At 33.8% G+C, this 20,228-nt stretch overlaps 1 protein-coding gene across 11 annotated transcripts in view; it reads right to left on the bottom strand.

Moving 5' to 3' along the window:
• The window catches only part of POSTN (periostin), a gene marked incomplete at both ends in the record, with an annotated part of 33,463 nt that extends 15,331 nt beyond the window's left edge, over window positions 1-18,132 (bottom strand). For 9 of the 11 annotated variants that reach the window (XM_080689970.1, XM_080689978.1, XM_080689977.1 and 6 more), the window contains 11 exons: window positions 582-718; window positions 2,134-2,282; window positions 3,602-3,736; window positions 4,365-4,577; window positions 5,868-6,009; window positions 6,512-6,658; window positions 7,651-7,815; window positions 9,850-10,007; window positions 12,146-12,210; window positions 16,370-16,468; window positions 17,942-18,060. In XM_080689970.1, coding sequence (XP_080546096.1) covers window positions 582-718; window positions 2,134-2,282; window positions 3,602-3,736; window positions 4,365-4,577; window positions 5,868-6,009; window positions 6,512-6,658; window positions 7,651-7,815; window positions 9,850-10,007; window positions 12,146-12,210; window positions 16,370-16,468; window positions 17,942-18,060 — 1,529 coding nt within the window. Of the gene's footprint in view, window positions 1-581; window positions 719-2,133; window positions 2,283-3,601; window positions 3,737-4,364; window positions 4,578-5,867; window positions 6,010-6,511; window positions 6,659-7,650; window positions 7,816-9,849; window positions 10,008-12,145; window positions 12,211-16,369; window positions 16,469-17,941 lie in introns of all 11 variants that reach the window. The other 2 variants (XM_080689968.1, XM_080689969.1) reach the window with 2 other exon arrangements.
• Between the last annotated feature and the right edge of the window lie 2,096 nt (window positions 18,133-20,228).

Below are 20,228 nucleotides of genomic sequence, written 5' to 3' on the forward strand. Positions count from 1 at the left end.
AAAACTTGACTAAGTCACTCCTTATAACAGAAGAATCTTTATTTCACATTCTGTAATTTAGCCAATTTAGCCTTTGCTAGTATCAACTATAATTTTGGTTTATTTCAGTACTGGGCTGGAACACAGGAACATTCTACTCTGAGCTATATCCCCAGCCCTATTTTCTTATTTTTTATTTTGAAATAGGGTCTCACTGAATTGCAATGGGCCTCACTAAATAGCTGAGGCTGTCTGGAAACCTGGATCCTCCTGTCTCAGCCTTCCAAATGCTGGGATTGCAAGCGTGTGCCACCATGCCCGGCTCAACTATAATTTTAAAACCTTATTTGTAAGAAAATTTCCAATGTGTGCTGACTCAGTACACATCGAAAATTAGATATTTTGATTCACAAAAATTACATTAGGTTATATAAGGAAGCCAAATGAAATAACATTCAAAACATATATCAATTTTGAGAGTATTTGTATAGAATTCTTATTCTAAATTTTCAGTAATAAATGCTTTTTGAGATACTGTGAGTGAAACAAAAATATACCAGTATTTGTCATTCTTTTGTGGAGGAGCAAAATAATAAAGTTACCTAAAGCGCTTATCTTGTTTTAGTTTTTCATGGAGGGATTTCTCTGCTGGTTTGATGATCTCTCGGAAAATGTGAATAGCACCATTTCTTCCTTGCTTGCTTCCTCTCACCATGCATGAATTTTCAATGCAGACAGACTAGCAGAACAATGCAGGATACATTATGTCTGTTAGCTTGTTTGAAATTTTCCATGTGATATACTTACATAATAATATTTCTGTGCTGGCCCTTCTGAGAGGTTACTTGACTATTTTTATTTATTTATTGGTCTTGGAGCTTGAACCCAACTACATTCTACCCCTGAGCTACCACTCTTTTTCATTTTTTTATTTATTTTGAAAGAGAGTCTTGCTAAATTGTTGAGGCTGCCCATAAACCTGCAATCCTAGCCTCCCAAGTACTGGATGACAGGCATGGACCAATGCATCTGGCAGAGTTACTTGATCTCTGAGGCGAGAGAAAAGAATTGTCTTTTCTGTTTTTAATGTCGTGTCCAATCTGGCTGTAATCTTCTCATCCTGACTGGTTTTCCACTTCTAGTAAAACTACCCTAAGAATCAGGCAGGGATTATTGTCAATAAGCTGCAAAACTTCTACAGAATTCCACTATTCAGTTTTCCATCATTGCTTTTTATGTCTCTAGATCATTTTTAGGTAAATGTTAACCATACAATTTCGTGAAATAAATGCCTCCCATGCTCTTCATAAATATTTATTATGTGTTCTCGGCTGTCAGACTTAATCAACTATAAATCCAATCGCTAGTTCACTTATAGTTCTTTGAACCAATGTGATTCATGCGCAGGTATAAAGTTCTTTTACTGCATAATATGAAATATGTGCCATGGGATCATTAGCCACAGCTAAGGTAAGTGAAGACTGTGCTATACTCAAGTCTAGGGAATGCTTGACTTCCCTGGAAACTTTTTAGTTATAGCTACACATGTTGCCTGGACTGCAACTAAACAGTTCTATTGGTTGCACAGTAATTTTGATAAGGAATATTTCTTAAAGTTTTCTTGCTGATAAAAGTCCTATAGTACTACTTTATAGAGTCTAAAATTTTCTACAATAAATTTTTATTTTATTTTCTAAAATAAAATTCTAAAAATAAAAATTATCTTGGAATTCAGTCAAATAAGGTTCCATTATTGAATGGTGATATTACAATAAAACACTATATTTTTGATCCTATATAGCAATATCTTATAAACTATTAAGTACTTGATTTATGAAAAGCCTATTTTAGAGGGTTTTTAGTGGTTTCTAGATTTTAAGGTGGTCTATGCTTTCAAACATAAAGTTATTTACTTAATGAAACAAATACAAATTATTAGAGTTATTTAGACATAGTAGTTTTGGAGGATTTTTTCAGTCTTTTTTTTTTTTTATCTAAGCTACCCAGTTTCCTAATCTTCCTATGAATATTTACCATTAAAACCACATTTGTAAAATTCTGGGAAATGTTTGTTGTAACAGCAGTCTTTGTCACATACAAGTCATTTGATATTTAGGCCAATTTAGATATTTAATTGTGTTTTGATTCACTTACAGTACGATACACAAAAACTCGGAGTTGTTTGCCTCCAATGGTCTCCAGTATCTGTCCATTGTAAAGCTCATTTAGGCCAACTTTTACTTTCAATATGTGATTTTGCAGAAGCAATTTAAGAAGGCGCTGGTCCATGCTCAGAGTATCATCTGTAAATAAATTCACCAAAGAGGACAATTATTCTATATGAAAAACATTAAACTTTCATTTGATAAAAGAAATATGAAGCTGGGTGTGGTAGTGCATGCTTGTAATCCCAGCATTTGGGAGGCTGAGACCAGAGGATTGCAGTTTGTGGACAGACTCAGCTACTTAGTGAGGCCCCCTGCAACTTAGTGAGACCCTGTTTCAAATTAAAGAATAAAAAGTAGGGCAGGGAGGTGTAGCTTGGAGGTCAAGTGCTTCTGGGTTCCATCCCCACAAAAAAAAGAAATATGAAAATGGATAATTTATAATACTATTGATATGAACCCTACACTCACATGAGTGAACCAAGTGTTCAAGGCTAGCAATTCAATCCACCAATTATAAACTGTGACAGATTGCATCAAATGATCATGACATTGGGGTAAGCAGTTCAGACAATGTGCTTCATCTTTATAAGGGCGACTTGCTTTTTTTGTGGTCAGTGGACAAAGCCAAACCCTTATAATGGCCAACACTTTTTTATGACAAGTAGATGTCCATTAATCACATGAATGACTATTGATGAATCATTTGTAAATTCATCTTATTACTCGAAAGAGAATCGAGGAATAAAAGTTTTTAAAGATGGGTTAATGTGAAAACATATGGACATATGGACATCATTATCACAAAGAGGAAATATAATGTTTCTAGGAACTTGTTTTTTTTCTACTTCATAATTTTGTATATGATAATTTAGTCAGGGGAAAACACAAAAAGTGTAATTTTCTAATTACTAAGTTTTGCCCCCAAATTTAAATATATTATATGAAATTACTTTTTAGGAAAAGGGGTCAGTTTTTATTAATTGGAACATTGTTGGTGAATAGCAACTATATGGTGAAAATTTTATTTGATATTTCACATCATGATATGAAAGTGCATAAAAATCTCATTTTTATTGATATTTGACACCCAAACTTTCCAGATTCAGAAATGCAAAATACATCCGTTTATCTTCAAATATTATTATGTTGGTGTCAAGTAAACAGACAATATTTATTTTTCTTAAGATCTATTAAAGCATCCTTATGTGTGATTAAATATAATTAGAGTCCTAGGGTAACTGAACAATCCTCATCACAAATTTTTTGCCTCCTATGTGTTTTGAAATGAAGGACATTTTAGTAGAGATGCTAGAGAGCTAATAGGTTGTATGTGTAGCCAATTCAAAAACTAATCAATACCTTGTAAAAAGCCCATTACTTCTTATTGCAAATAATCATGCTGAAGAACAAAATTCTTTGGGGAGGAAAGCAGAAAAAGAGTGTTGAGTACATACCAGAAAAGGCATTGTTCACTGGTGCCAGCAAAGTGTACTCTCCATCTGGCTTCAGAGATGATGCCAAGCCCAACTGAGCCACGAGGTCTGTGAAAGTTGTTTCCTGTTTTCCGGCCAGCTCAGTAACTTGTTTGGCTATAAAATAAACCATCAGCATCCTAATAATGTCATCATCTATATCACCGTCATCATGAAATTAGTAAATCATTTCTTGGCTCTTTCCTAAAATTGTTAGCTATTTACTGCAATGTCAATATATTAAGACACCTTGCCTTTTTCTAGTTAGGAGATTCCAGTTTCCATGGGTGAGTGTGTGTGTGTTTGTGGGGGAGGGATTGATAATCACAAAGAGTTTCATAAGAAAGTTCTTCTTTCTGTCTTCCAATGAGTTTCCTTTAATCTTCTATTGTTCGCCTCTCATTTCTTTCTACCCTTGTGGAGACCACAGCTTTTTTACTTAATACAAAGCTGATCATTTGGTTCCATCTTTCATTTTGTTTAATAAGAAAAAACTCTGGCACTGTGAGAACCTTTATAAATATTAGATACTATACCACTCTGGAATGATAAAGTTCCATGCAAGGAACTCCTGTGATTATCAGGCTACTTGCTTAGCACAGAGCCAGCTCATTGTTCACACCTTATGTTTGTGTTGCTAATGCAATTCTTTATATTTCACATTCATTTGTCATGAACTTAACTTTTCAGACACCACCATTGGTAAATATTAGTAAGTAAAATGATACATAAAATGAATACTCACCAGAATCAGGAATGAGGACCTGATCAATTAAATGGATCACACCATTATTTGTCACAATGTCTTTTTTGTTCACCATTTTGACTCCGTTTATTGTTATGCTGTCTCCTTCACATCCTATCTCAATTGTGTTTCCTTCCATGGTCTCATAAACAGCACCTCCCATAATAGCCTCGGAACACTGAAGAGTATTTAAAATGTGGTACTTCATGAGAGCTGGAGAAAAAAATAAAACATACGAGCTTTCAGATCAAGGGAAATAACAGTTGACTCTTAAAGTATGTACTTTCAGTGTGCAACTAAGTACACCTAAGAAATACAGTGCATATGCAAGCCCTAAATATTAAGCAAAAATTTAAAAATACTATTTGTTTATGTTCTAGGAAAGTTTTTAAAATTTTTTCCTATCAAACCTATAATAGGAACAGCTCATCTTCATAGGAATTAGGGAGAAGATTAGCTTTAGAAATTATTTTTGAAGTACTAGAAAATGTGGTAAATTCAGTTCCAGATATCTTAATAAAGTAACTTCTGATATAAAAGCAAAAAAGATGAGCCTTTTTGGAAGGTCTGTAAAGTCATTTGTTAGTGATATATTTTCTAAAAATCTCAAGCAATATCAGATATTAGCTTCTCCTTATATAATGTGCTTAATTTATAATGAGGTTGGTAAGACAAATAATTCCGTAGGGACAGTATCTAGCAGCAGACAAGATGAAAACACTTACTTTAAGGACATCTATAGGAATACATGCCTCTCTATATTATCTAGACCAACTTCCTCACAATTCATTTTTTTTTTTTTTTGGTGGTACTGGGGTTCCTGGAAGCCCTTCTACACTCCCAGACCTATTTTATACACTTTAAAATTAGGAAACAGGGTCTCTTAAGCCAGCACGGCTGACTTCGAACCTGCGTGATTCTCCTGTCTCCGCCTCCCAAGCACGGGGATTACAAGCATGCACCACCAAGCCCGGCCACAATTCATTTTCTTAAGTTGGCTAAATGTATTTTGAGATAGGCCAAATATATGAAATATGTTAGCGCAATGCAAAGCCTTTTTGACCATGAAAAAGGAGATTGGAAAGAAACCAAATTCTCCTGTGTATCAGTAAGTGGTAGCACAAAGGAATTGTAATTTTCTCAACTCAATTATACTTTTTAGCATAAATTCAGAATCAAAGCATTTCATAATATGTATATTATCTTAAAATTTGATCACCTTCTATTTCCTTTCAACTCTTGCCCATCCTTTTTATGTTCTACTATTTATTTGAAAGCAATACATTAGTATGTAATCTTACAAGGATATAATTATTTTTTAAGAATTGTATTCTGCCCATTCTTTCAAGAAAATACATCAAAAAGGGTTTTATAGTGCACCTAACAATAAATTTTTTCTTTGTCTTTCTTTATCAAAGCTGATATGATCGTCAAGAACTGGCCTCTTTTTCTTTTCTTCCCAAAGTTCTGGGAGATTTCTCATAGAGGGAGACACTTTATTACCTTCAGAAGCCACTTTGTCTCCCATGATCCGTTCTAGGACACCTCTTGGGAGTTTTTCAAAAGCCTCATTGGTGGGAGCAAAGAGTGTGAAGTGGCCATCTCTCCCAAGGGATTCCAGAAGGTCAGAGGTGATGGCAGCGGCCTGAAACACAAATGTGCTTTTCAGAGGATTATACATTACAGATTCCTAAGAGAATTACAACACACTTAGCTCAGAATGACATGAGGGAGTTGATCTCTTCACTAAAAAAGTTTGTTCTTGTTAGATCTTTAAAACAGTCCTTTCTTGGCACAACCTAGTATGTCCTTTCCAACTTTTCTCAAACTGTTTGCCAGAGAGGGAATTCTGCCAATGTTTGTGTGACTATAGCAATATCCAACAGTACACACAACATCCAGATGGAGATATCTTAAATCAATGAAATACAATGCAGTCATGCAACTAATCATGCTTTATCAATCATGTCTGTGCAAATATTTCAGATGAGATGACTTCTCCTGTATAAAGTGAAAATCATTTCATTTCATGAAATGTATGTTACATTTCTGCCAGAATTGTTTAATAGCATTTTTATTGGTCCTAGATTTTGATAGGAAAAGAGGAGGAATTTCAGTGGTCCAAGACAATCTGCTCATGTACTTACTCTAAAAGATGAAAGGTCATCTTCTGCTTCGATGAAATCTTGGATTGAAGTACCAATTTGTGTAAGGACACGATCAATGACATGCACAACCCCATTTGTTGCAATCTGGTTTCCATGAATGATTCGAGCACAGTTAACAGTGACAACCTGTAATTATTTAGGAAAGTAAAACTGAAATCAGAGCTCACCATTGACCACTGAGACAACAAACGCATTCCCCGTTCTTGTTTCTTCTAATAAGTATTAGATGAAGGAACCTACATTCTGAAAGTAAATGGTGTGAGTGAAGACATATATTACTGTATCTAAAATAATCTAAGAGAACACAAAACCGGTTCAGAACCCAGGTCATTTATTACATATAGCATGTCTAAAAACATGACCTATGTACATATGAGAGGATTGGGGAGGAAGCTGGGGAAAGCTCACCAAATGCTATGTGTATGTATGTCCCTATCATTCTGAATTACATAATGATGTGAGATTACATTGTTACCAATAAAAGTATTTAAAAACTAGGGCAAAAGCTTTTTTGTTTGAATTATTACTTTTCTTTTTCTTTACTAGTCACAAAAATTTCTAATATAGGCCAATGAATTACATAGATATTAATTAGTCTGAAAATAAGTTCTGAGAAATAAAACAGATAATTATTGCAAAAATAATAATTTATATTGCCATAGCTTTCTGAGGATTGCTTATAACTGACCTTTTCCTCCCTGGAGGTTTGACTGTGGAAAGAATCCTATGACCCTGTGGAGAGTTTCTCACAAAGACTCTCATCCAAATACATGAAAATCTCAATCAGTGTAGTAGCCAGAGAGTGAATAAAAGAAGACTTTTCTTATTATTCTTTTTTTCTATCTATACAAATTATTTAAAACATATCAGCTACTAAATTTCCTATTCTGGAACATCTCAGTGTACTGGTCAGTGAACTGCCAATGTCATTTATCTTTCATGATCTTTAGTAAAAGATAGTAACTAGATTGAAAATTTTCATGCCCTAATTTTGGTGAACATCGTAAGTATTTCTATATTATCATTAACATATTAGTATTTCTGTGAACATTATGTAAAAATAGACATAAATAAAGGAGACATTATCCAAAAATATACATTTTATAAATAAAACTTACGCCGTTAGGATAATGGTTAATGAAAAGCCCCAAATTGTTGTACATCGATGGAATAACCATGCCATTTTTCAAGTCCTTGGTCAACATCCTCTTATTAACCATGTGGCTATGTAAAGCATTCAGTAGTTCAACATTTACGTTGTTCTCCAACCCTCTTCGTATATCCTAGTAAAAATTGAAATGATAAAAGTTTTTTTTTTTTTTTTTTTTTTTGGTGGTACTGGGGTTCCTGGAAGCCCTTCTACCTCCGGGCTACACTCCCAGACCTACTTTTACATTTTTATTTGGAAACAGGGTCTCCTAAGCCAGCGCGTGGCTGGCTTCGAACCTGCGCGATCCTCCTGTCTCTGCCTCCCAAGCGCGGGGATTACAAGCGTGGGCCACCACGCCCGGCGATAAAAGTTTATTTTATTGTGACTTATTCTTGAAATTCGTATGATCAGTCTATTTACTCTCTTGTTATTTTCTTAATGTATTATCAGATGATAATCATACTAAATTGACATTAGTAACTTAATAATATTATTATTCAAATTGATTAGGAATTTCATAATTTCATGTACTCAGCTAAGAGTGCTGAATCAGATAAAGCATTTGGATTTTGTGCTGGAGGTAAAAAATAAAATTTTCAAATGATTATGTTGATGAAGAGACAATCTTGACAGAAAGGCTTAGAGAGATATATTATCAGAAACTTAAAATACTTTAAGAGAGAGATGAACAAAAATGACATTATATTTTTATGTAACCCTCGATTTTTAATAAGGATTTTGTTTATTCTATAACAAAATCAAGAGTTCAACCATCCTGGACCTTTTATTTTATCCAGTACCATGTAGCACATCATGTTGTACTTGATGGATCATGAAATACAATGATAAAATAAAGTGAAATCTCAATAACTATGGCGCTCACCATAGCGCAGTAGGTAAAAGTAAGTAGAGTAAGATTTAGGATGTAGGAGAATAAGTGTTTTCTAGGGTCAAATGAAGAATTTCAATTATTCTTAAAGGGTCATGGAAATGGACATGGATGAATAGACAGGACTTAAAAGGGTAGGAATGGCCTGATGGCCATCGCCATTCTGAGTCCAGTGGCTGACCCAGGCAAATGCTGGAGAGTAAACACTGTCTACTTTTTCTCACACCATACTGTTATGTTTCTCAAATAATATTGAGAAAGACACGTAAAAAAGGTGTGTGGTGCGATAATGTAAAGGAATTTAATTCCTGAATAAGGAGTACATTGATTGGGCAATGAGGAAAGACTGAAGATTTTGTGACATTGGAATGTATTGATTGGACCTGGACTGTTGGAAGGCCATTGGAGTGGCAGAGAACAGCAGAAAGGACAATATTAGTTAAGAGGATTATTTTAGATGAAACATGAAATGTGATGGTTAAAAGTAGTTTGTAAATACTGAAGAGAGGTGAGGTAAGGATGACATGCAACTTTCAAATGTGAATGTTATGACTGCTGCATCAATTATGGAAGAAAGACCACTGGAAAGCAATTACTTATGGAAGGGGGGAAATGGCTTATGTGTTAGATAACTTTCATTTAAAGACACAGATTGCATATCAAAGAGGAAATATTAAGATGGACATTAAGAATACTTTGCTGGGGTTTCAAGGGGAAAAAGACAGAAATATAAATTTTATGGCTATATGATCTATAGTGTAAGCTGAAGTCATCAAAATATGAATAAAATGAGTGTGGATCTTTAAAGAGATTTTTTATAAATTCCACTCTTAAAGCAGAAAGGAAGAGGAGTTATCAAAATAAACTAGAGAAGTGGTTGATATGCAGGGAAGGACAACCATAAGAGTTCTTTAATTCAAGTTATTAACCACACAGCAAATGTACTAACCTAACAGCTACATTCCTGTCTATTGAATATGCCACTTAAAATTACATGCATTTTCCCACATCCAGAAAGGCAAAAGAAAAATAGTGAAATATAGTATTAATAAACACCCTTTCAGTCTATTCTTGTTTCTCTTTTTAAATTAATCCGTAAGTCTGCTATGGAGTCATTCCCTTTATGAGTGTATGAAAATTCATATCTTCTTCCAGTACTCATCATTTTATATATATTCTCATGTATATCCAATAGAAAAATATAAAATATTTATGAATATCAAAGTAAAATGAAGTGAAGATAGCAAAAGTAGATATATTAAGAAAATAATAAATTACAGAATCCAAGTTGTCCCAGGCCTCATTACTCGGTGCAAAGTATGTGTATGATCCTTTTCCTTCAATCTCTTCTCTCAGTTTTGAGACATCAGAATAATGCTGTGTGGTGGTGGCTCCCACAATGCCCAGTGTGCCATAAACATGGTCAATTGGCATAACTGAAACCAAGAGATGGGTGAGTACTTGTTAATATTTAAAGAAAATTATACCACAATCATTTAAACTTTACACTAAAAAAATCCCACAATACATTTAACTAATAATTTTAGCAATAAGATTCCACAAGTAATCAATTTTTTAAATTAATTAATTAATTTATTTATTTATTTATTATTTTTGGTACTGGGGGTGGAACCCAGGGGCTTTTCTACCTCCAGGCTCTACTCCCAGATCAATTTTCATACTTTATTTGGAAACAGGATCTCAATAAGTTGCTGAGAGCCTCACTAAGTACCTGAGGCTGGCTTTGAAACTGTGTGATCCTCCTGTCTCAGCCTCTTAAGTGCTGGGATTGCAAGCATGCACCACCATGCCCAGCTAACTCATCAATTTTACATTAAAGTTGCCTTCTGAGTGCTGAATTATAGAATAATTTCCAAAACTATTATTTCACACATCCTTTGTGTTGAGGAAAACTGAGTTTTAAACTAGGACTTTGGATCAACAGTCTATTTGGGTATCAATCTTTCTATATCAATAATAGTTCAATTAGAATTATGAGAAAATATGATTATTTTACTGAAAAAAATATGTTATTTAATTCTTCCTGAGAATGGCAAAGGTAACAATTTTTATCGTGTTGGTTTGAGCTCCTAAATAGGATAATACTGTTCTGTTTTTGTTTTTTTTGTGGTACTGGGGGTGGAGGCTGTATGTGAACCGCGATCCTCCAGTCTCAGCCTCTGGAATGCTAGGATTACAAGTGTACACCAAAACGCCCAGCTAATACTGATATTTAAATCTATAATTTTTAAAAATTTGGATTCCTAGAAGAATTATGTAGACCTATTTGTTTTTAGTAAGGAGACAGATTCAAATGTATACATTTTTCAGAATATTTCTTCTGTATGTCATAAGAAAGATTCATATATGGTTGTCAACCTGAAAATAATTATGTAGCAATATGCAGACAACTTATTTTTCTGACACTATTTGATTTAAAATTTATTGTACTTTGGACACTATAATAGGAGAAATAGGTTTTGCATTTATAAAGATCCCAAGATGAGGTGACACAGTTAATAAATTAAAAAATAAAATCAGAATCTAAAAAGAATTCAAAAAATGAAAAAATCGAGTCAAAATTAATCAAGTTATATATATCAGGGTTCTATATAAGTTCTATGCCTCAACTGGAAAAAATCCTAGATATATCTCTTGATAGTAGCTTCATAAAATAATATATAATCAATCAATATTAGTTGATGACATACTCAGTATGTGCTAATCATATGACATAGTTACCAAGTACTTTCACCAATGTGTAGGGTAGGAAAATGAGGTACTTGTCTTGATAATCTCTCAGCTGTTCAGATTATCACAGCTCATAATTACATTCAGAAAAAATTATTACTGGCCTCAGACTTTCTATGAGCCACCCATGGTGTGAGGGCTCTCGTGTCTGTGTTGCATTAAAAACTGGGATTATCAATTCAGAGAATAAAAGACTCTGTTGAGGAAGAGAGGATAGCTGATCATCAGTGACCTGTATATCAGTCATTTTAAGGAAGAAATAGACGAGCTTTTGCTGTAGTTGGCAGAATCCTGAAAATCAGGTTTCATTATTAAAAACATTATATTATCAGAGTCATTCAAGAAGAGAATGTTAAGTTTAGCATCTACTACTTAATGTCTAATTGTTAAGTAGTAGACGCCATGCCATGTTTCAAAACAAGTTCAAATCAAAAAATTTGTATAAAGACTTTTTGTCCTTATTTATTTATTTGTTTGTTAATTTTGGTATTGGGAAGGGAACCCAGGGGCATTCTACCTCTGAGCTATACCCTCAGCCAGTTTTTATTTTGAAATAGGGTCTCACTAAGTAGCTGACAGTGTCACTCAGGTGTTGACACTGGCCTCAAATCTGCCACCATCCTACCTCAGCCTCCCAAGTACTGGGATTACAGACATACTTAACTTACATACAAGACAACATACTTGCCTTATCTTGGATTTATGATAGTACCCCCCCTCACGCACACACAAACACACACACACAGCTTCTCCATAAGCTATCTCAACTCTTTGTCTTTATGTAAGATACGTTGCTAATTTAATTCAGAAAATTTAGATTTACCTGCTGGGCAGCCTTTCATTCCTTCCATTCTCATATAGCCAGGGCAGCATTCATATAATACAGTCCTGTATATTGAAAGAAAATTTATATTACAATGGAAAACTACATAGGATAAGTTTTGACAGAATCTTGATAAAATATATTACTTATTGCCTTGATTTATTGAAAGTCTAGAGGTTTCTAGACTCCCTGGCACCAATATATTTTTATCTGGGTCTTATAATTGTGATCCATAAAAATGGAGTTTGCATTCCAGTTTCACTAGTTAGTTGACATATGACCTTGAGCAAGTTATCTAATAAAGTTCCAGTTTCTCCAAATGTTTAACATGGTTATAGTAGTAATAATACTCACAACGTAGTTGTGAATCTCAAATAGAAGAATGCTTGTAGGATACAAAACTACAATGATCTAGAAATAATTCATTAGTATAAAGTTCTTACAAACATTAGAAAATATATAAACCCATTGTAATCCATAAAATACCATTTTATTTCTAACTAAAATAATATTATTTTTGGTTTGAATTGTCATTAGAATTATTATTTTGATCATGGTAATTAGAACCTTTAAATTTTATTTATTCTAATTTTTGTGAAGTTTGAAAATAATGTAAATACATTTGTTTTCAATTGTTAAAAATACCACATTCAAAAAAATGTTTCCCTGTTAAAGTTTAAAAAATGTGTTGTTTTACAGAAATAATTAAGGCTATAGACCAGTAAATTCTAGAAAAGATATACTCAAAGTTACTTTTTCTCATTTTCTATATTTTGAGAGAAAATAGTATATTAAAATAGTCTACCTAATTATTTTAATTTTTCACTATAAACTCCGCACACAGAACATTTTCTGGACTTTTTCATGATCTATCATAAGTAGAATTTTTAATTAAAAATTTACCTAGTGATTTATGTTGTTTTCAGTAGAAATATAAAGAATGTATCAAAGAGTAATTGGAAATAGGCTATTACAAATAAAAGGGGAAAAGATAGCATTGTAATATTTATTGATAAATTATTTATCATACAAAGTAAGCAGATACTTGTAGGTTAATTACTTTGCAACTCAGTAAGTAAACACAAAGTAGCTAATTCAGACACTACTTCATTTCTGTCTTTTTACCTAGTGTGAGAATTGTACTCATGAGTATAAATTAATGAAAAAATTTGGACATCTTTAGGAAAATGACAGCCAAGTTTAAGAATAAAAACCTTTTTTTAGTGTAATTAAAAGCATAAACACAAATTCCCAGTAACTAAAATTTTAGTGATATAAGAAATTTTATTTGCACAACTGAAAATAAATTAATAAATATCTTCAAATCAAAGTCAGGTTTGCTAACTGTACATGATTTTTGGTTCTATTTGTGATCTTGGATTCCTTTTACTCTATGTTGGGGGAAAAAAAGTTTTAGAACATTTACCTAAGAAACATAAATGGATAAAATACAGAAAAAACTGGGAAATGCCAATTTAAAATAACTCTAAATTAAATGAGTTAAAGAATAGGTGAGATGAGGAAAAATATATGAAGTATGTGGAAATTTTATGAAGATATTAATATGGCTGCTGAAAATTTATTTACGTGGATATCTACAAATAAATTTGGTTATTTGAATGTCAAGGCATGTATTAAAATTGCTTACACACTAGACAACACATATTGTAAATGGTAAAAATAATGAGATGCAGATGGACTTAGAGACTTGAAGAAAAATAGTGAATAGAGCAGGAAATTATTAACATAACAAAAATTTCTATAACAGGTTAATATGACCCCCAAATCAGTTCTAATGTAGAGATATAATGCACCAGATGGAAAAGTAATTTCAAAAACAGTTGATTGTAATTTCAGCTGATAGTGTGGTGATTGGAATATATATATATTCTAATCAGTGTTTAATGCAGTGTTTCCCAAAATAACATAACATTTATGCTACATAAGACTCAATCAGTGTTCCCATATGGTCAGTCGAACAAAGTAAGAGTAAAGAAATAACATTACTATGAATGGCTTGAAACATGAAGTTCAATCTTTTCTTTCTAAATAGTATTTAAGATTTCATTGAATACCAGCTGAAAACGTCACTGACATTCTCTAAACGGAATCTACAGAGTACTTTATCACTGGTCCAATGTATATTATGTATACATCTTAAGCCTAGAGAGTTCATGGTTTGCATTAGGCATTCCTAGTTTACTTCCTCCAAATTCCCAAAGAAACTATTGAACCAGAAGGCAAACATTTCTGTCAATTGATAACATAAAGTGTTAATGATATCTCTGGAAATGGTATCAGAAGCAAGCAGATGGCAAATTAACCATTCTCCTCATCAATATTGAAACTAGTATTTGCATTTATTTAAGTGCACATATGTAAGTATGTTTGCAAAAATGGAGCTATTTGGGGGAAAATTAGCTAATATAAAGAAACAAAGGAGTCATTGTTACATTTCTGGTAAAAGGTCCAGTTTCAAATAACTTTTTTATTTGTTTGTTCTTTTTAATAGAAAGCAGTAAAGAATCTTGGCTTGTTCTATGTATAAACTTTGACATCGATAATATATTTATATGGTTAAAGTAAGATGATAGCATACTTCCTAAACCTCCAGGAAGAATGTTATAAAATTTTCCTTAAATATTCAGAGATCAGGCTCTTTATTTTCTAATTAGCATGAGTTCCAAATTTGGTACACCAGAGTGTAAAGAACAAAGAGAAGAGGACCCGTCCCCAAGTGGAGCCTGGCTTGCAGTGTTGAGGACATAATTGCAAACATGGACTTGCATTAGAATTCTGTGAATGACTCACAAGTCTAGCAGATGTCTTCAAATGAATAGGAATAATGTCTGGGTCAAAAAATAACACCAAGCTAGTAACATTCAGCCACTGAGTCAATGAACAGGAAACCAGGAGCAAGTCCTGTGAGGTTCTGGGCTTGGTTATCTTGGGGAGATAGAGTCCAGCTAAGGTGATGGGCCTTATATACATGAGTTTTTCTTGAAAATGAAGACAACCCTTTGCATTTCAAGTAGGCATCTATTCACAACTCTTTTTTTCCTACTGACATGCATATATTTGTTTAAAATAGTTTAAGTGTAAGAGCAACTGGTAAGAACTATTCTTACACAGTCATCATTTTATCATCTAAGAAGTCCTATAATATAAGCGAGAAACCTGTTTTTCACAGGGAGAGGCTCCAAGATGTTAGGGGACTTCATATTAAGTCTATGTTCCAATACTATTGGGTTAGAAATAAGTTGTTATCAATTTTTCCCAGTCTCTTTAGGGTAACTGGGTTCCACACAGTGTACCATGTGTTACACAAGTTCTTTAGATTCTTCCTGCTGACAGCAAGGTCTAAGTTCATCGGAAGCAGGGCTCTTTTTACTGTCTCCTTGCCTGTGGATGGCATCTCCACCCTTTCTGACTTAGTACCTCATTCATTCTATGACTCAGCTTCCTCCATGTCAAGGGAGGACTCTGTGGGGATATTTTTTCTACCAATATTCATGGTTGAAGAGTCCACAAGCATGTGTACTAAACAATAAATAATGCTTTTTTAAAGTTTTAAGTTAGTGTAATGTATAACTAAAAGAGCAACCATCTATTTAGCTAGTGGAGTATTAAATATAATGATGGCCTTTGTGGACCTGGGGGCCTGGCAGTTAAACCAAGAATCACTGGGTTAAATGAAGAGATGAAGTTGAAGTTATTCCAATGTCAAGCTTTGATGAAATGCTACATTAAGCTAGTATACTTTAGATAATTCTCAAATGACTTGAGGCAATCATTCATTTTTAGTATCAAATCTCTTATGACTCAAATCAATTTGCTCCTGAGGCTCATTGTATAAGTACTGTGAAGAAACTGAGGTACAAAGTCTGATTTGCCTAAGAAGAAGGAGGACCAAATAGACAAGATGCAAAAAACAGGAGCAGAAACAACAGTTACTCCCTCCTACCAATCCCATGCCAAGTCACATCACCATGCTGCTGGCCTCCTCTTGGTCTTACAAGATGAGAACTCAAGGAGAAATCTGAGTTCCACTATTAAGGGTGGAGATGCAACGGAAGTTTCTTTACTCATATATGTGATCCTTTCTTTAAAAAAACTCACAATCTTAGACTTTATTTTCAAGAATGGTGTGCATGCCCAAGGGAAGGCTCATGTATCTCCATGTTACCTCCGAGAAGGGAAAATGAGGAGAAAAATGAGACTCACGTTTTCTTTCCACAGATGGCTCCTTGGTACCAGTTCTTACAAGAGCTGAAGTATTTCTTTTTGGTGCCCAAAATCTGTTGCAGGGCACAGACATTTGGGCTGGAGAATAGAAGAAAGGAAATGAGTTAAGGTACTAATAGTGATTACTTTTTTGTAGTCTAGGTCAGATGGTTAAACTGGTAACAAAAATGTTAGGGCATGCATTTCATAGTCAAAGGTATGATTTTCACCAGGCACAAGTTTAGCTCCTGGTCCAATTCTCCTGAATCATTGGAAAAACTAAAGTCTATTGGGAGAGAGAATTATATATTTTAGGTAGCAAAATATCAATATTTCAATAAGTTAACAGAAATACTCAAATATAATTATAATATATAAAAATATAATCATTTTATTTTTTATGCCTCTCCTCCTTCTCCTCCTCCCCTTCTTCCTCCTTCTCTTCCTCCTCCGCTTCTTCTTGGATTGAACCCAGACACATTCTACCTCAGAGATATATTTCAGCCCTTTTTTTTTTTTTTTTACTTTGAAACAGGGTCTCACTACGTTGCTGAGGGTCTCGCTAAATTGCTGAAGCTATCCTCAAACATGTCATCCTCCTGTTTCAGCCTCCCAAGCTGTCTTATTATTTTTAATAGTGGGTGTTCTGTTGACCCTTTCTAAACTCAACATGTACTCACTTGGGGAAATGGGATGGCTTCAGGATTGACTGGGACAAAGAGAAATCAAAGAGCAAAAGAGACAATTTTACTATGTAGAGTTTCCACTTTGTGATTTTCTTGGTAATTATGAATGTAAGTTAGTGCTAAAATTAGCTTCTAAACAATATGATTGCATATAGAAAAATTTATTTTTTAATGGGAGCAATAGAATTAAGCATCCTCTGCCACAATTTTAAATGTTTTTTTTTTCTTTTAAGGATATGGAAGTTTTATTTCCACTATAAGTCAAGGGAGCCTTTAAGAATCATGAAAGGCCCTGTGAGGCAAAGGGAAAAGTGCCAAAAACTACATAAAAGAAGTATGAATGTTGGCTAAGTTACTAAACTACATCTATAACTTTTAGTAATACTAAGTTGCTCTTGTGATTATCCTATGAAATAGCAATATACTTCAGGAATTTAGAGACCTAGTTACATTACCCAGCACTTAATTTTCATACATAATCTAAGTAAAATTTGCTTTCACATCATGTAAGATATTTCATAGCCATTTACAAAGTGATAAACCCTTAAAAAGGATACTCTAATTTTGAAAACCCTATTATAGAATTGTGAAGAAAATTTAAAAAACATAAATAAACTGAATAATAAAGAAATGTCTCACTAAAATTTGTTAATTAGACTAACATCACATGCTTTTTTATAAGAAGTAATTATATTTGCTATTTTGACAGCAATTCTTAAAAAGTTTAAAATACACACATATATCACACGATATTCATTTTCCTCTTTTTTTATCGCCTTGCAATCAGCAGAAAACAAAAACGCCCAGAAGAGCATATATAAAGAACTTTATGTATACTTGTATAGTTAAGGGAAAAAAAGTTTGTAAAACCAGACCATTGACTTACCCCTGATCTCGACCCCTGATCCGGCTGTGAGCCAGGACCTTGTCATAATAACCATTGGCGTCTGCAGAGTTAACAACAAACAGCAGGAACAGAGAAAATATGGGTAAGAAAAGAATCATGTTGAACCTCTCTCTTGCAGTTAGTCCACAGACTGGCAGTGGGCTTTGGAGAGCTCAAGAGTTTATATACATGTCAGTGCAGTGGGAGGGAACAGTGTATCAACCTGAGACTCTGAACACCCTCCAAGAAACATCAGCAACTTCACATTGCCAGTAAAAAAAATCTTGTTTGGGTTAGCTCTATTCACTGAATACACTGAGCTTCTTTGTCTTCTCATTAGAGAGAATACTTTTTTTTTTGAATTATCTGAACGACTGACTCACTGCTTGTTCATCTTTCAGTTCTACATCTTGTACTTTAGGGACTTTGTATTAATGAAAATGATTTTGCCTGAGTCTTAAGGAATACTCTGCCATCTATGCCTTTCAGAGTGAGTGTCAGTGTACTCCATGAGATAATTTTTGAATCTTAGCACAGTTGTCCCATTCAGTGTACCTCAGAACCCAAAGGTTATTTTTCACCCCAAAAGCAATTCTGATAATCACTAAGGGTTAATGGGTGTGGATTAAAAACAAAACATTTCTGGATAAATTTATAACTTTATAAACTTGTATGAAATGTGAAACCAGGAGTCTAACTTGCTGACAAAGCATGCTGGAGAGGCCACATTTTCTTTGCAATCCTACTAACCTGGGGAGATGATGCCTGTATTTCTTCTCTTCTCATATCTTGAAGAGTATATAGAGTTAACATTAATCTACTTCTGGCACAGTTCCCTAACTTTTGAAATGAAGCAGTAAGGGGAAAAAGAAAATGTGCTCTGTTGCTTTTTCATGACATACTTCACATGATGTTGAAGCTCTCCAGACAGTACATCAACTGATAACCTCTGGACAAAAGAATTCCTATGGGAAACAAGCATTACTAATGCAAAAGGAATGAGATAATTAAATATGTATTAAGAAACGGCCGCTGCCAAGATCACTGTCCTGCTAATTTTAACAAGAGGAACTAAAGTCTCTTAACATTACACTATGCAATCCCCAGCCAAGGGAATGCACTTTGTTTTTTTTACCAGTTCACACATGATATGTTAAATGTTCAGAGAGCTTTGGATAAAGGAAATCTTTATGCTAGAACTTAATGTTAAGTTGAGTGTGATGGCGCACTTCTGTAATCCTAGTACTCAGGAGGCTGAGAATGGAGGATCGATCACAGGTTTGAAGCTACCTCAATAACTGAGTGAGATGTTAGGCTCTAAGGTGGATTGTCCTTGGGTTTAATCCCTAGTACCACATTAGTTTCAACACACACACACACACACACACACACACACACACACACACACACATGCATGCACACATGCACGCACACATGCACACACACCCTTGTGAGATAAAGAACATTTTGCCTGGACCCTTCATATTGTTCAATTGAAGAGCATTTAAGGAGATGCTGGATTGTGTCAGAGAGGATTTCAAGTATCAGAAGAGTTGTGCTTCAGCTTCCTGTGGGAAACTTAAAAGTTCATTAAAAAGTTATACTATGAGACAAATTCTGAGGCCTCTTTTTCAGTTTCAAAATTTTGATATTAAAATAATAGAAACTGAAAGAGGTACTTCATAAGCAGAGCAGGAGAGAAGATAGCATAAATGGCCAAATTATTTCTTACTTGTCTATTGTGGAAAATGATGTTAAGCATTTATATTTCTCTGAAAGGAATTACTCTGTATTTCTCTAACTTGATTCATATAATAGCTTCCCAGTATTCTTATGTTGTACAAATGGTAGGTGGCCACTAAGTGATTACTGAATAGGGCATAAAGAGATTTTTTGAAAACAAGTCTTACTTAATATCAGTAATTTAGCTATTAGAATATGCTTAATAATGTAGTTTTATAAAATTTTCTGCTTTTTTATAAAAAAAGTATGATATATGCTCGATGCATAAAAAAGATGCTCTTGAATCTTGCTTTTCAGGGTTTCAAATAATAGAGATCTTAAATTTGTCCATCTGAGCTTTATGTTTGAAACTTGTGAAAGTTCCATGGAAGTCAACACGCGCCAGCAGTCCGCAAATATTTTCAGTTAGGATTACTAATGACATCAAAGAAGGTCTTGAAAATGAGAGCCAGATTGTGACTTAACTACTTATAAATTTAAAGTTCAGAGAATAATTCAAGAGAAGGAAAGTTTTAGGGTAACTGAAAATATAATACTTAAAAAG

The sequence above is a fragment of the Muscardinus avellanarius genome (genome assembly GCF_963383645.1).
Source record: "Muscardinus avellanarius genome assembly, chromosome: 2".
Taxonomy (NCBI): Eukaryota; Metazoa; Chordata; class Mammalia; order Rodentia; family Gliridae; genus Muscardinus; species Muscardinus avellanarius.